Below are 14,985 nucleotides of genomic sequence, written 5' to 3'. Positions count from 1 at the left end.
CAAGGCTACCACTCTGAATCCCTTCTAATGAGACTCCTCCCTAGCCAGTCCCCTCTCCTTGTTCTCACCAAATGTAATCCAGTTTGCCCATGTGACCCAAGAACACTGAGAAGCGTAACAGCCTGTATATATATAGACACTATGATTGTTAGTGTGGATTGAACCTGGAATATACAACACCAAAAGCACAAGCTGCTACCATTTGAACTAGGGCAAGAATCTCTTTAGCTGTAAGAAAGTATGGTAGGCTGTTATTGTCTGTGAAGTCAGCTACCAAAGAAAGACATGGTCATTCACCTTAAGCCAGTATGTAACCCAAATACTATGTGAGGAAGTGTGGCTTTTCCTTGCTGATCAGGGCAGAGCGTGGAGGAAGGGAGGCCAGCCAGGGAAGAAAGGGGTGTTTCCTAGAAGGAAGGGTTGGCTAGCTGGGAGTCACTGTAGCTAAGAGCTCTAACTCACCACTGCCCCCTGTTGGACCAGGAAGCCACTTCTTCTTGACACTATGCCCCTTAGGAAAAGAAGAACAGGAGTACTTGTGGCACCTTAGAGACTAACAAATTTATTAGTTATTTATTAGTCTCTAAGGTGCCACAAGTACTCCTGTTCTTCTTTTTGTGGATACAGACTAACACGGCTGTTACTCTGAAACCTGCCTGTTAGGAGTTTCCTTCAAGCCCAATGATAAACATGTGGGCCAAAATTTTGAGTCATGAGTGCCTAAAGTTAAGTTCCTACATCCATATTTTGGCATCTAAATAAAAGTGGGCTCATTTGCAGCAGTACTGAGCATACACAGCTCCTGTATTTTGCAAGAAGTAAAAATGAAGAGCGTGGCTATGCCCTCAGACACTGCCATTTAAGCCAATGGAACTCATGTGTGCATATCTGAAACCAAAGGATTTGAGTGTAGGGTACAAAGCCTTAGTTTCTATAAAGCCTTTCCCTTTTAGGGTGCTAGTTCCAGTTGATTCTCTTTGGCAAAGAGAGAAAGTTGTTATAACCTTTTAGTTGTTGAATGGCGTATGTGAAATGAGTTGCTGGTCTTGGTCTAGTTCACAGCACAATCCGCAACGGGCAATAATTGGCACCCTTATTGATTGTCTCAGCAGAGACACCAAAGAAAGAATGGATGTGAAAATTGAACTAACTTGACTTTAGAAATCCCTCCAACAATCCCATTGTTAGAGCAGTGTGGGGCAAGCCTGTGCTGGTGTTGAATCTTTTATAAACCTATTCGGCCCATTAGGTCTGTCACTCCAGCCCCTTTTATGAGTGCTGAATTTGCTATATATTAAAAAAAAAATCCAGTCGCATTTACTGTAGGAGACGACTGGACTGAGCCTCTTTATGAATGTGTCACCTGGCACGTTCACTGCCTACACAAAGCTCAATAAATGTAGGAGGATCAATTGCTCTTAAAAGCAAAACCTATGTCACAATGGCTTTAGACGTCACACACCCCAGAGTCCCATTGTTCTACAGTATCTTAACAGGCTTTGTGAGTTTCCCATTGCAGCAGCCAGTGTTATACACTACAGGAGAAAGATTTATTTCCCCAGTATAGATTAAACATGCGATGGCTGTTGTTCTTTTTGCACCACTTGTACTGCAATATTAACTCTTCATAAGGAGCTATGTAAGATAGTGTTTACAACACACAGTGTGTCTGTTGCTGGGACTGCCCGTCGTTAATCTTAAGAATCATGAATATGTCCTCTCCTTCCTTCCCCTGAAATAAAGAGAAGCCCTCATGACTGCACCCAAGGTGAAAGAAGCAAAGAAGTGTTGCACTAAAGCTCTAAGTGCACTGGCAGGTTTATTTGGCTAATTGTGTACAGCCCACAGGGACTGATGCATTATCATATTTTGCTGCATTACCTGTACTGCAATCTGAATTGCTTGGGAAAAGGACCTTTAATGCACCAAGGCCCTAATTTAGCCAGGAATTTAAGCACATGCATAAGTTTCAGCAAGTGAACAATCCTATTGAAGTCAGTGGGGGTACTCATCCTTAAAATCATGCATGTGGCCTGAATATAAAAAGTTTCCACTTTCTTCCATATTTTGTATCCATTTTAATTGACTCCCCATTTTCCTAATTTCCACTGTAGCACTCCCATAAATGATCATAATGGTATTGCATTTGTGAATTTAGGTAGGCAGAATGCAGTTACACAAAATGGGACAGGTACTTGCTTTCCCATCTGTTTCTTTTTCTCGGGAGATCAATAGTAGATCTGTAATCTAAAAGATCTGAAAGGCATAGGATTAGCTTCATAAATCTCCAGACTTGCTGACAATGTTCATTATAAATGTGTCCTTCTCTCCTTGTATTCATTTTAGAAATCTCAAAGTCCCAGAATGATATGAGGTCTGACAAAAGTCTCCTAACTACAGATTATGGGCAGGACGTGGAACAGAGGAAGGAAAGGAGGAGTCAGTCTGACACTGCCATCGATATTGCACACAGGGTATGCAATTCATTATACTTAGTCATTATAGTTTTAAGGGCTGTTTTGTGATTGGAATATGATTAGAAGACTGATGATTGTCGTCATACAGTACTGGCTTTATTAGAGCAGTGGAAGCTAGTTAAGGTTACTTTCAGATGGCCACTGGATCATCTCCTTTTGTAACTCTTTCAATAATTCTTCTTTTTGGCTGAAATTCTCCAGCCTTAGTCTCAGCTCAAAGCTAAGGGCTGGTTTGCATGGAGCCACCTTGCTCCAACAGGGAACACCAGGAGTGCACATGGCTCACAAGCTCTCCTGGGGCTGCTTGGTGCACACTTTGCACCAGCCAATAGGCTGCTCCGATTGCTCTCCCAGTCCATCTGCTAGCCCTCCTTCAGCCCCTACTGATAAAGAGGAGACTGAGCTATAGCTCTTCCACACCGTTCTTGGGACATTTGGGGCAATTTGCTGAGGAGAGAAGGTGTTGGCCATTGTGTGAACTGTTTGGGGAAGGTTTCCTGCAGCTCCTCCCTTTGCCCCTTCCCATGCACCTCCACAAGGGCCAATCACTACCCCTCAGTATTTTTGAAATGTTCGAGCAAAATCCATTCTCCTGTTTTTAAGTTGTGAGAGAGTGAAACAATTCAGTTTATCTTCTGTAAAAAGATGGTTAAGGGTTTGTTTTGTACACATCTAGCTCCCAAATGGCTGAGCTTTATAAGCTGAAACTTTCTAGGTAGCTGGGCCACACTGAGTTGCCGCAGCTATTTGAATAGCGTAGAGTTCACATGCTGTGTTGTTACGGGAGGTGTTTACAAAACTGCTCCTGCTTTAGGGCATGTACTTCTCAGAGCAGGGGGCAGAAAGGGACATTTCCCCCCATGTACAACATTCTACATCGTGGTGGCTTTTCATGTTCCACTAAAACATCGGGAATTGGCTGGTGTCAGAGTCAGAATGCCAGACTTAATGTACAAGTGATCTGACCTGGTACAGCAAATCCTATGTAGTTTAGAAAATGAAGCAAATTATCTGTGGTGTTTATTTTTATAGGATGTATTGAAACTATATTATAAATATTATGGAGAATATAGCTAGGTTAATCACCTCAGTGCTTCCTTTTAGTTCTATGCCAGTTGTGTGTGACCAACCATATCCCCAGTGTTTCCTCGTCGATCTGGTTTCACTGGAAAATCATTGCTGTGTTTCACTGCACTGAGAAGCAATAAGGAAGGAGTTAGTATACTAACATTCTCAACACACCCTAACCGTGCTTTCATTGCACATTAAACACACATCCTATTGTGGTTTATGGATGAATGAGATCTCTATAGTTTGAAATCTCCCTGTGATATGTTTGCCAAACAATATGTCTGGATTTTGTAATTGTCTATAAATGCTAAAGGTTTTAGGGTGCTAAAGTATGTCAGCACTTTATGTTAAGGATATAGAAAGGTAACATTTTTCTTGATTGAGTTGTCAGAGCTCTGTTCCTGGAGAACAGGAATTTCTAATGCCCCTCTAACTGAAAAACCCAAGCCTCTGCTGAAGTTTTGGCTGATTTGGGTGAAGTTTTGGTTGATCTTCTATTTTGGATATTGCAATCTAGGTTTTCTAATTCTGGTTGAAGTTTTTACTCACACCTTTTTCCCCACCCCTCTTTTATGGCTCTTAGCATTCATGCTGTGATCCCTAAGTTTACTTTTAATCTCTGTGAGCTGTTGTGCCTCCCTCTTACTTTTTCCTAGCATTATCTCTAGTTCTGATCTTTGTCTTCCTTTTGATAGGGCTAGTGGCAGTGTCCATCAGTTCTTACACTTCACTGTGTAGCCTGTTTGTTATCTTTATCAAATGCCTCATCTGCTATTCCCTCTGTGGTTTCCTAGTTTCTTTTTATCTTTGTAAACCAGGTTACCACCTTTCTCCCCCCCCCATCACACTGTTTGTATTCTCTCTGCCAGAACTCTTAAAGTGATCTTAATCCGCAGTTCTACGCTGAAGAGTGCCTGTCAAAATGGCACCTTCTTACTCAACAGGTCTGATCCCTATGTATAATCAGACATGCCTCCTTGATTTGATGACATAAAGCAGTACAAATTTATTTTTACTCTTGTTAGTTTGTTCCAGTATCTTTCCAGGCATCAAAGTTAGGCTGACTGATGAAGACTGAAGCACTGAAGATAGGCACTAACACCTCAGCCTTCTTGTTGTCATCAGTTATTAGCTCTCCTTCCTCACTAAGTAGAGAACCCTACACTGGCTTTCATCTTTCTCTTGCTCATAATCTATGTAAAGAACTTCTTCTTATTGCCTTTTATGTCCCTTGCTAGGTGTAACTCACTTTGTGCCTCAGCATTTCTGATTTTGTCCCTATATATGTGTGCTATTCTAACCTTAGCACTGGTATTAACATTGCCCTATCCATCATCTTTATGATTGTTTTGTATTTAGCACAGTAGAGAAGTATAATGGCTTGGATGGTGTGTAACCTGTTGTTCAGAATGAGGTCTGTTTTTAAACTAATCTCACCAGTTCATCTTCATCAATGGCCATTTTTGTAATTATTTCTACTAGTAGTACAGGAAATCCCTGTGATTATTAAGGGCATGTTATCCCCTCCCTGTTATGCAAATAATTCTCACTAATGTTGGTTCATTCAGGCAGGAATATTCTCACTAGTCCTTTGGTAGTAAACTCCACCAGAGTGTTTCTTCAAACAAATATTTATTCCAAAGTGATCTTTTCCTTCTTTCCTACTGCTATTTTCCCCCCATGCCCTTGAAGAAATGTGTTTCACAGACTGTATTTTCTTGGAAGAACAGAGGCTGATGGATGGGAGATCCTGAGGAATCCTACCTCATCTCTTCATTTTGCCCACACAGTCAGAATTTTCATGGGGGAGTGGAATTTAAAGATGTGCTGCTTGGAACTCCCTCATTCTGGACTATAGTAAAATTACGGTTAAACAAACATTGAATGTTCAGCCTCTCTCTGGAGTCACGGCTAAAGTAAGACTTGTCAGTCCATCCTTGTACTGACTCCTTCAAGTTACGTTCATTCTGATCTTTCTTTACATAGATGGAGACAGGCATATGCCATGTATGCTGCAACATACAATTTGTAATTTCCTGGAGAAAGAGGTCTTTTGGCAAACTGCCAGGATTTTGGGGGTCGGGGTGAAGTTGTCCTAATGAGGCCTTTTATTAATACACTGCTACAGTAATTACCTTTAATTGTAGCTACCATATTAGCAATCATCATATGGTGGATAATGGCATGTTCACCACACAAGATTATGGGTATACTATGGATAGGATGGAGCAGCAATGGATCAAACAGTGTGTGTACAAATTATAATTTAGTTATAGATCTGTTCCTTGGTCAAACAGTCTCCCGAAGCAGCCACACCCATATGCAAATTGTAGGTATGGACCACATATTTATGTGGCAGAACACAGGGGGGAGGAGGGTGGGAACCACCGGGTACTTGGCTTAACAAACAAATGAATGGAAGTTCAGTGCTACATCTCTTACAGATAAAAAATATACCAAGCCTTCAGCAACTCCTCAATGGGACACGGGACGACAATGAAATCTTTACCAAAAGGTATTGCAAGCAGGCAGAAGATATTCCAACCAGTCCCATGAGTGACACTGTATTCTGCGGTGGCAAAAAACATGTAAGTGTCAACACGAGATGAAGCAGAATAGAACAGTGGTGTAAAATGGACTGAAGTGTAGGAGTTAAAAGCTTGTTCAGTATTTTGTGTGTTATGGATTATGCTCAGAAATAAGAAGAGAATTCTACTTTATTTCAGATCAAGGAAAGACTGTCTGTCCTTGGCATGGTCCTTATAGCAATGGTATAAGTTTACTGCAGCATAAATACAGCTGAATGAATGGCAGTTAGCTGAAACCTCAGGTTAACTGAAGTTTAGTTAATGTCCTCTGAGGTGTGCAAACTCAGCTGCCTCATTCTCTTCACTGAGGACAGTTTATAGAAAAGGACAAAAACATTAAAGTGCAAAGGCGATCATAGTCACTAGGGATGGAAAAGCCTTTCTAAATCATTGACATTTTCTACAAAATATAGTCCCCTGACTGATGACATATCAGATACTGCACTTGATCTTAGGCAGAAGGGAGAGAAGAAAAGCAATCAGAAGTGAATGCAACAAGGGTTTTGAAGTCTATTTGATTAGCTGTTATGTTAACTGTATGTCACTGAGGGTAATGCGTTCAGTATGTTATAAATGACTTGACAGGAATTGTCAGGACACAGTGGGAATCATAGCTGCAGTGTCTAGGCATTTCAGAGCTGGAGTTAAGAAGGAAGGAAACTAAAATGGCACTTAGGGACCAAACATAATTGAACCAGCCTCCTGCTTTTTAGTGACAGAACAATGAGATAATTTTACACATGCTTTGCAGAGGTGTGAATAACTACACAAAATGCATGGCAGTGGACAGTCAGGCCCTCGCTGTTTGCCAACAGTTCACCACACAGTTGTATCCGAGTTGCCATACATTTCCTTTTAGCATAGGTCATAACTGTGATGCAGTTGGCAAAGTTGACTTTTGAATGACAGTCACTACTGCTCTCTGTAGAGATCTGCCTGTATTCCTCCTTTTCCTTTTCAAACATGATTATTTTCTTTGAGGGATGGGACAAGGTGCCGGAAAAAACAAATACAAACACCATTGATATAAGGGATTTACCTAACTTGTATTTCTGACAAAATATAAAGGAACATAACCCTAATAATTGCTTATAATTATACACCTCTACCTCAATATAACATGACCCGATATAACACGAATTCTGATATAACGCGGTAAAGCAGTGCTCCGGGGGGGGCGGGGCTGCGCACTCCGGCGGATCAAAGCAAGTTCGATATAATGCAGTTTCACCTATAACGCGGTAAGATTTTTTGGCTCCCAAGGACAGCGTTCTATCAAGTTAGAGGTGTATATTCCTTCATACATGAATAGATATTTTACCTGTTGGATAAATACCCCAGCAATGATAAAACAACCATAGACCGGGGACAAAGCCTTCAGAATGGAAGAATGGACTTGGGGTCTCTCATGTTAGAAACCCTTGTGTTCATGAGTCAGAGCTCTGTATGTGAGATATAGGGCTAGTTTGTGCCTGTAAGGCACAGCTCTGTGTTGGGGGGTAGTATGGAGATGTACTTGCCCCACTGCTCTGGAGAAGCTCGGAGGGGGGTTGTGCATCCTGGCATCTTTCCCACCTTGCATCCGGGTCAAGCCCATTACAACCTAGCATGCAGTGGATTGGAGGGCAGTTGCAAGATGCATTCTGGGACTCCACTGGCTGTACTATGGACAGCCCAGTCTAAACAGTGGAATATCGCCTGCTGCCTTGTCAAAGGGGAGGCCCAGCTTTATCAAGCACCTTCTTTATGGGGGAGCTCTGTGATGCTGATCATCGATTCATCAAAATCTATCCTTTAACCTAAGAGATGGTGTCGCTCCAACTCCTGCCAGCTAGGCTTGAGTATAGGAGGTCATTGTTAATTTATTATGAGGGAGGACCAAATGGAAGGGGTATTTCCTTGTTAAATGTTTCCAATGCCTGCTTTTGTCCGAGGATCTGACCCTGCTAAAGCCACTGTACAGCCTGCAGAAAACAAGGAACACATAATGCTATCCAACCTGAGGAGCACTGCTTGGAATAAGCATACAGCTCCTCTGAATAAATAAGAGGTTCAATGAACTAAACAGTAGGGCAGCTTTGCAAAACTGTCATTAAAATCTATCAGCTGAGGCACAAAATCTATTTGCCTTCCTTTCCTATGATGAGTGATAGTGAAAAATGAACGAATTTTTTACTTAGCTGTCAAATAATTTACTTCCTTGTGGTGAGGGGGTGAGTAGAAAACTGCAACAGAGATTAACTGCTGCTCTGACCTATATCCTGTGAGGTCAGCTGGATTACATGAGCTGTACATCAGTTCAAAATGGAACCCTAGCTCCTGTCAGGACGTCTCTTTCCACTCTCAGGCCAAAAAAGCAATGTGTGTTACTTGGAACTTATAAGGTAGAGCAGGTGACTTCTTTGACTTCAGTCAAAAACATTGTTGTGAATTTTGAAATGGTTGCTTGGCAAGCTGCACAAATTAAAAATTACAACTGCAAAGCAGAGAGATACAATCTATTCTAAACATTAGCCTGAGTTGTTAGCTGCTCAGGCATGCAAAGTAAGAACGCCTTGGTTAACCAAGCTGGGGCGGGGGTGTAGAATGAGATGGGACTATTTTTTCAAAGGGAGGGATGTCAAATACTGATGACATGAAGGTGTTCGTGTCAGAAGAGATTGCTGTAATAACAAGATCTTAAGGACACACTTGCCGGTAACAGTACTTAAAAGGAAACCCTGAAGCACTCACATTAAAGCCTATCATTAAAAAAGAATGGAGAGGAGAGACCAAAACTATCTTGAATAAATACATAGTTCAATACCTTGAGAGCTAGATTACCCCCTGCAGTTATGGGGCTGCACTGGGGCACAATAGGGGGTAAAGCCGCCTCCTTCACCCCACCTTCAGGGCCTGTGTAAGAGCTGGCCACAAGTGCTGTCTGGGCGCTTGGGGGAGCACAGAGGCTGCACCCCAAAACCTCCCCCCCAAGGAGGGTAAAGAGTGGGCAAGGAGGAGCGGAGCCATGGGTACCCAGTGCTGGCTGGCTATGCAGGAAAAGTATGCTATTCCCTTTAAATATGCCACTGGGGAGCCCTAGGGAATGTTTAATAAGTGACCCTCTTTGTTTCCTACAACACTTCCTCGGGCTCTTTCTAGGGCTGTGTACTTCAGCACTGCCTGTTACTCTGGGCTGCATACGACAAACACGGCCTAGTTCAGTGATTCTCAAACTTTTGTACTGGTGACCCCTTTCACATAGCAAGCCTCTGAGTGCGACCCCCCCCCCCTTATAAATTAAAAACACTTTTAAATATATTTAATACCATTATAAATGCTGGAGGCAAAGCGGGGTTTGGGGTGGAGGCTGACAGCTCGCGACCCCCACATAATAACCTCACGACTCCCAGTTTGAGAACCCCTGGTCTAGCTGTACATTTTTAGATGTTTGGGACTTTGGCCATTGACATTAGTGAGTGCTGGTCAGTCCAGTATCCATATTGTTCCTATCACATGCTTTTTAATAAACCCTCTTTTTGGTCAGATACTAATTTTTGGGGGAGTCAACTTCCAGATAGAGATATGGTCTCATACAGTGAGTGCCTATAGGATAGTTATGCTCAGTCATGTATGGAGGACAGAGGAAGACACTGCCCTTACCTCATGGAGCTTACTATATAAAGATGGTTAATTCTGTATAGAAAAATGAACAACTTGTAGAATTTCAGCAGTAGTTGTTATTTAAGGCCTAGTATGGATGGTGAAGAAATAGCTTTATGCACGTATTGTGTCGGTTCTGAGTTGTTTGCTATGACTTTAGCAGTCAGTTTGGTGCAAAAATATTAAGATTGAGGGAGAAAAACTATTTTATCTTATTGGATTTGAACTCACTTTTTTTAATCCTGGTCTTTTCTTAGGGCAGTTTATATAGCATTAACAGCACTTGCACCGAGGCTGGCAATTTTGACATGGTTAATGTCACAGGAGAAATAGAGTTTGCCATCAGATATGTCTTTAAAGCCTGCACTTTAGAAGTCTGCATCAAGGCCTGCAAGAACCTGGCTTATGGAGAAGAGAAGAAGAAAAAGTGTAACCCGTAAGTGTTTTGGTGTCAAAAGAAAAAGCCAAAAACCAGGTGTTTAGTTTTTCAAGATACACACGTGTGTGTGTGTCCGACTTGCCACTGTGTACTATACACATATCAATTTATACAGAGGCCCAGATGTCAAACCATTAGCACTTGAGTTGTGCCTGCAAAAAATGCCTGTACACTCATTGTCTAGTGGTTCCAGCATGAGATAGAAAGTTGGGAGATCTCTGTTCTATTCCCGACTGACTCACTGCATGACACTGGGCAAGTTATTTAACACGTCTGTGTTTGTTGTCTTCAGCTATAAAATGAGAATACAAATCTCTGCTTTTGTAAAATGCTAGGACAGCTAATGATAAAATATAATATAAATATTACCTGTGCAAAAAGTACCCATTTCTGTGTCTGAAAGATGCCTGTGTGCTTTTTGTTTGCAATGTAGGTGCTAATGTTGGAACATTTAACCCAGTGTCTCCTCTCTGGTTATTGTTTTATGAATGATTCTCTCTGTCTTTCCATGGCAGAAGTCATTCATGGAAATTCATCAGGCAGAATGTCCAGTTGTATGGTTAGTGCTTGACCCTACTGTAATACATTGTTTGAGTGCATTTGGATCAGCTGGGCCAACACTAAGCGTGCTGGAATTCCAGAGTTATGCTTAGATTCTACCAGGAAGAATTTGGCATTGAGTCTTTTGCAGAGGAGGATCATAAAACTGAACCCTAATAAAAGGATCCTTGTTGGGATGCCAGCTAATACAGTTAGGGAATATTTAATAAGTGACTGAATAACCCTTGAGTTTCCTGGTGGCGTAGCCAGCATACAAATCACCAAAAATCTGAGAGCGTGGTGTGGGAAGTTCCATGTAGTAGTGAACATTACATTCTGTATTTGGTGTAGAGAGTGCTGTCTCTCAGCCAGTAGGAAAAAGTACAGGCATTGTTTACAGTTAGAACACTTGACACAGAAGTTGGCTGGGGTAGGTGTTGTTTCCAACACTTATGCTAGCAAACTGTCAAAACTGTCAGCTTGTTGGCTGGTTTGAGCTATGGCTGGTTGGTTTGCATGACTCCCTGTTGCTGAAAAGGCTTTTAAAATACACACAGCACAAAGGGGCTTGGGAAGCAGTGCATTGCTGCTGAAAGCTACAACTGATCTTCAGTTTCCCCAGAATTTAACCCAGACTGGTTTAACAGTTATATACTATTATAAATTAAATATAAAATACTACATTTTTAAAGAATGTTCTGGTAGAATTTGTCTCCTTCACCACAAGCCCTACGGGCAGATAATGGGCATCCATAATGCCATCGATCACCTTTGGCTCTGGATTCATACTCCATGGTGTAGACCATTGTCTGTCCATAGAATTCTCATTCAGAGAGAATATTGCTTAACATGAGTTATTTACGTGACAGAGGCCCTATCAAATTCAGGGTTCATTTTGGTCAATTTCAATGTTATAGGATTTTTAAATTGTCAATTTCTAGAGTTTCAGATATTTACATCTGAAATTTCATGATGTTATAACCATGGCGGTCCCGACCTAAAAGAGGGTTGTGGTGATAGTCGCAAGGCTATTGTAGGGGGGTCGCGGAATTGCCATCCTTACTTCTGCATTGCTTCTGATGGAGGCGCTGCCTTCAGAGTTGGGCAGCCGGAGAGCAGTGGGCAGTGCAGACATAAGGGTCGCATGGTACGGGAGGTGATCATCATTTTTTTGGGTGCGGGCAGAGCCGGCCTTATGGGTGGATGACCGACCAGGGTCCTGTGGTCAGGGTGGCGCTGTCATCCCCCCACCCCATAGCCACCCCAAGGCCCCTTCAGCAGAGACCAACGATTGAGAGGTCGTGGAAACTGACCTGCCCTCTAACTCTTAGAGATGATCAGGATAGGATTGAAACACATCAGCTGGACAGTATGTGAGGAACACTGCAGTGTATCTGTTCATTCTGTTGATAAATAGAGGTTGTCAGGCACCATTAACCAGCACTGAATATACCCTGGAAAAATTCAGAATGTGCCAAGGATTAGACAGTGGGGAACATGCTGCTTTATTTCCTTCCCTTTCTTTCTCGGTTTGAACTGTCCTAAATTTTGCTCTCTCCCCCCCAACCCTCTCTCTAATTGCAAGGTATGCAAAGACTTATTTGCTTCCTGATAAATCTTCTCGGAGTAAACGGAAGACAGCTGTTAAAAAGAACACAGTGGATCCGGCATTCCATGAAACTTTAAAGGTGACTTGTAAACATTTGTGACCTGGAAAGATCTCTCACTTGCAGAGCAAAGTCTCCACTTCTAGTGTCCAATCCTACAAGCTCTCTGTGAGCAGAACTCCCTTTGACTTTAAGAGCCCTGTGTAAGGGCTTTTAGAATTGTGCCACACTCTTCAATTCTAGGGGTCAAAGTGAACCTAACCATTAACTAATGATGGATGCCAATCAGAATAAAAGCAGCCTCTTGTACATTTCTGTACAGCTCTATTAATAAGTTGCAAGCTGGCAGAAAAAAGGAACCCATCTGGCTTTGGCCATAGAAAACATAAAGTTGACTAAATTCTGTTGCAGTTTCTGGCTAAAGAGATCGGAAATATGGTAAAAGGAAACTCTCATATCTTTTTATGGTTACATAGACTAATTGTGTATATTACAAAGAAAAATTAGTATTTTGTACTGTTATCTGTTTGAACTGACAGCTCTTTTGTGAATGTCAAAGGGAGTGTCTCTTTGCAATTTGCTACATGAATCATAGCTATTCCATTAATTCCTATTCTACTCAAAGGAGCGATAGATCCTCTGTGTTAGTTTCCTCCTTTTTCCTCCCCAACACAATTGATGTCTCATTCATCAGTGTTTGGACTTGTTAATTTACAACACATTAATCATCACAGTAGAGAGTAAAAGTGGCTGTAATTTTTCATTTTCAAAGTACTTTACAGCATTATTTCATGAATCCTTACAGCACCTCTGTGCAGTCCATAAGTGTTGTTATCCCAATTTGACTGAGGGGGAAGCTGAGTTTGAATGACTTGCTAAGGCTGCAGTGAGTTACTGACAGAGCTGGTATTAGAACTCAGCTGTTCTTACCTCCCATCCTGTACTAAGGCCATTATGTGTAACTGAGGGATTGCAATGATGTGCAAGGTAGTTAGGGCCCCAATGGAATCTGATGATGTCATTTGCATGGGAAGGGAAAGATTAATGCCCAGACTCCTCGACTCTAATAAAGCTGTAGTGTTTGCTCCTCCGCTGAGTCCACAGAACCAGCAGGGGTGTGGAGTGGGTGATGGTGGGGGAGGATCTCAAAAGGCAGAGGAAAGCCCCAGATTTGGACTCTGAAGTCCCAGATTCTGGCTAGCTTTGCAGAAGAACTCCTGCTCTGTGCTTCTCTGCCGTATACCCCCTTTCGTGGCAGTATGGCACAGCTAGTGCCCCTTGTCTGCTGGCAGAGCTGTGCAGAGGAGAGTCACTGAGGGTGCAGCAGGCGTTAATGCTACCTAAGGCTTTTCCTACAGATCAACCACAATTTTGGGGTGTCTTCTCCCTTCACGGCTTGCCATGCCAGCTTTGGGCCTCAGATGTTTTGCAGAGGAGGGCAAAAGTAGTTATGTGGAGTGGAGAAGTGTCCAGCGTAGCTACTTCCCTTTCTGCATGGCTCCACTGTGACTTTTTGCACAGATTTATTTCCCACAACACTGCAAAGTGAGAGAAGGGGGTGAAGCACATGGGCCATTATTGCTAATTACTGTTGTACAATTACAGAGTAAAATAGGATAAGGTCTTGCTCAGTCTGCAGTGGAGAATAACAGGATGGGAATGGGAAATATTCTAAACTGTGTGAGGGAACCATGAGACAATATGTTATCTTCAAGACCTTCTGCATGACATGAGATGCAGAAATCAGATTCTGGGCCCAATCCTGCAGCCATTACTCAGCCAAAACTCCCACTGAAGCGCCCTATAAGGACAAGCTCCATGACTTCAGCATGTTCACTCTACCCCTGTACATGTACTTAGAGTACTTTTCATAAACGTGTTTCATTTAAACATGTGAGTGAACAGTCCAGTAGTTCCTGTTATAAGGAACAGGTTTTGGCACAATCTGTTTCCAGGAAAGATTCAGGGCTGTGTTACCACTGAGAATTGGCCCACTTCTAACACAGTGCACAAGTGGCAAAGAGAGGCATTACGGCTCTGGCAGTGTATCAGCCCTTTCACTTTCTCAAACACCATCCAATCTATAAATCTAAATAGCCCAGGTAATTTCCAATCGGTGGCCTCTATTGTGCTCTTGCTTCTTCAAGATGTGTGCAGTCATACAAGAGACATTGTCCCTACATCTTAAAAGGAGGCCAGAAAACAGGCTTTGGACCCAAACTTAGATTTGAAACATCTATCTGTAAACAAGGGTTTTTTTTACAGAATGTAATGGGCCTAAATCTCATTTATACTGGGGCCCCTTTACTCTGCTCTGGCCCTGTAAAGGGACTTAAAGCAGCAGTAAATCACAGTTACCCCGCTTTATGTGGCCAGAGCAGTGCAAAGAGGACGTCGAGTAAATGAAGATTAGGCCCACTGTGAAGAGAACTGTTTTCGTGATTCTTAAAAATAATTAAATTTAAAAGTTATTTGTCTTCACTTTAAATATTAGTCTGCACAGTGCTGCTGACCCAAGCACAACTGCATTATGCTAGTGCTGGAGAACTAGAACGTGACATTAGCCTGTCCAATATTGCTGTCTCAGCTGAGTGAGGTGCAAAAAGTAAGCAAGGAACAAA

The 14,985-nt window shown here is 42.2% G+C and overlaps 1 protein-coding gene across 3 annotated transcripts in view; it reads left to right on the top strand.

Moving 5' to 3' along the window:
* SYTL3 (synaptotagmin like 3) overlaps positions 1-14,985 on the top strand; it is a 75,041-nt gene that overhangs the window by 52,176 nt on the left and 7,880 nt on the right. For all 3 annotated transcript variants that reach the window (XM_054021467.1, XM_054021468.1, XM_054021469.1), the window contains 4 exons: positions 2,347-2,474; positions 5,993-6,136; positions 10,036-10,214; positions 12,343-12,445. In XM_054021467.1, the coding sequence (XP_053877442.1) occupies positions 2,347-2,474; positions 5,993-6,136; positions 10,036-10,214; positions 12,343-12,445 (554 nt within the window). The remainder of the gene's footprint in view (positions 1-2,346; positions 2,475-5,992; positions 6,137-10,035; positions 10,215-12,342; positions 12,446-14,985) is intronic.

This window comes from Malaclemys terrapin, chromosome 3 (assembly GCF_027887155.1).
Source record: "Malaclemys terrapin pileata isolate rMalTer1 chromosome 3, rMalTer1.hap1, whole genome shotgun sequence".
NCBI lineage: Eukaryota > Metazoa > Chordata > Testudines > Emydidae > Malaclemys > Malaclemys terrapin.
This window is presented reverse-complemented; position numbering and strand designations above follow the sequence as displayed.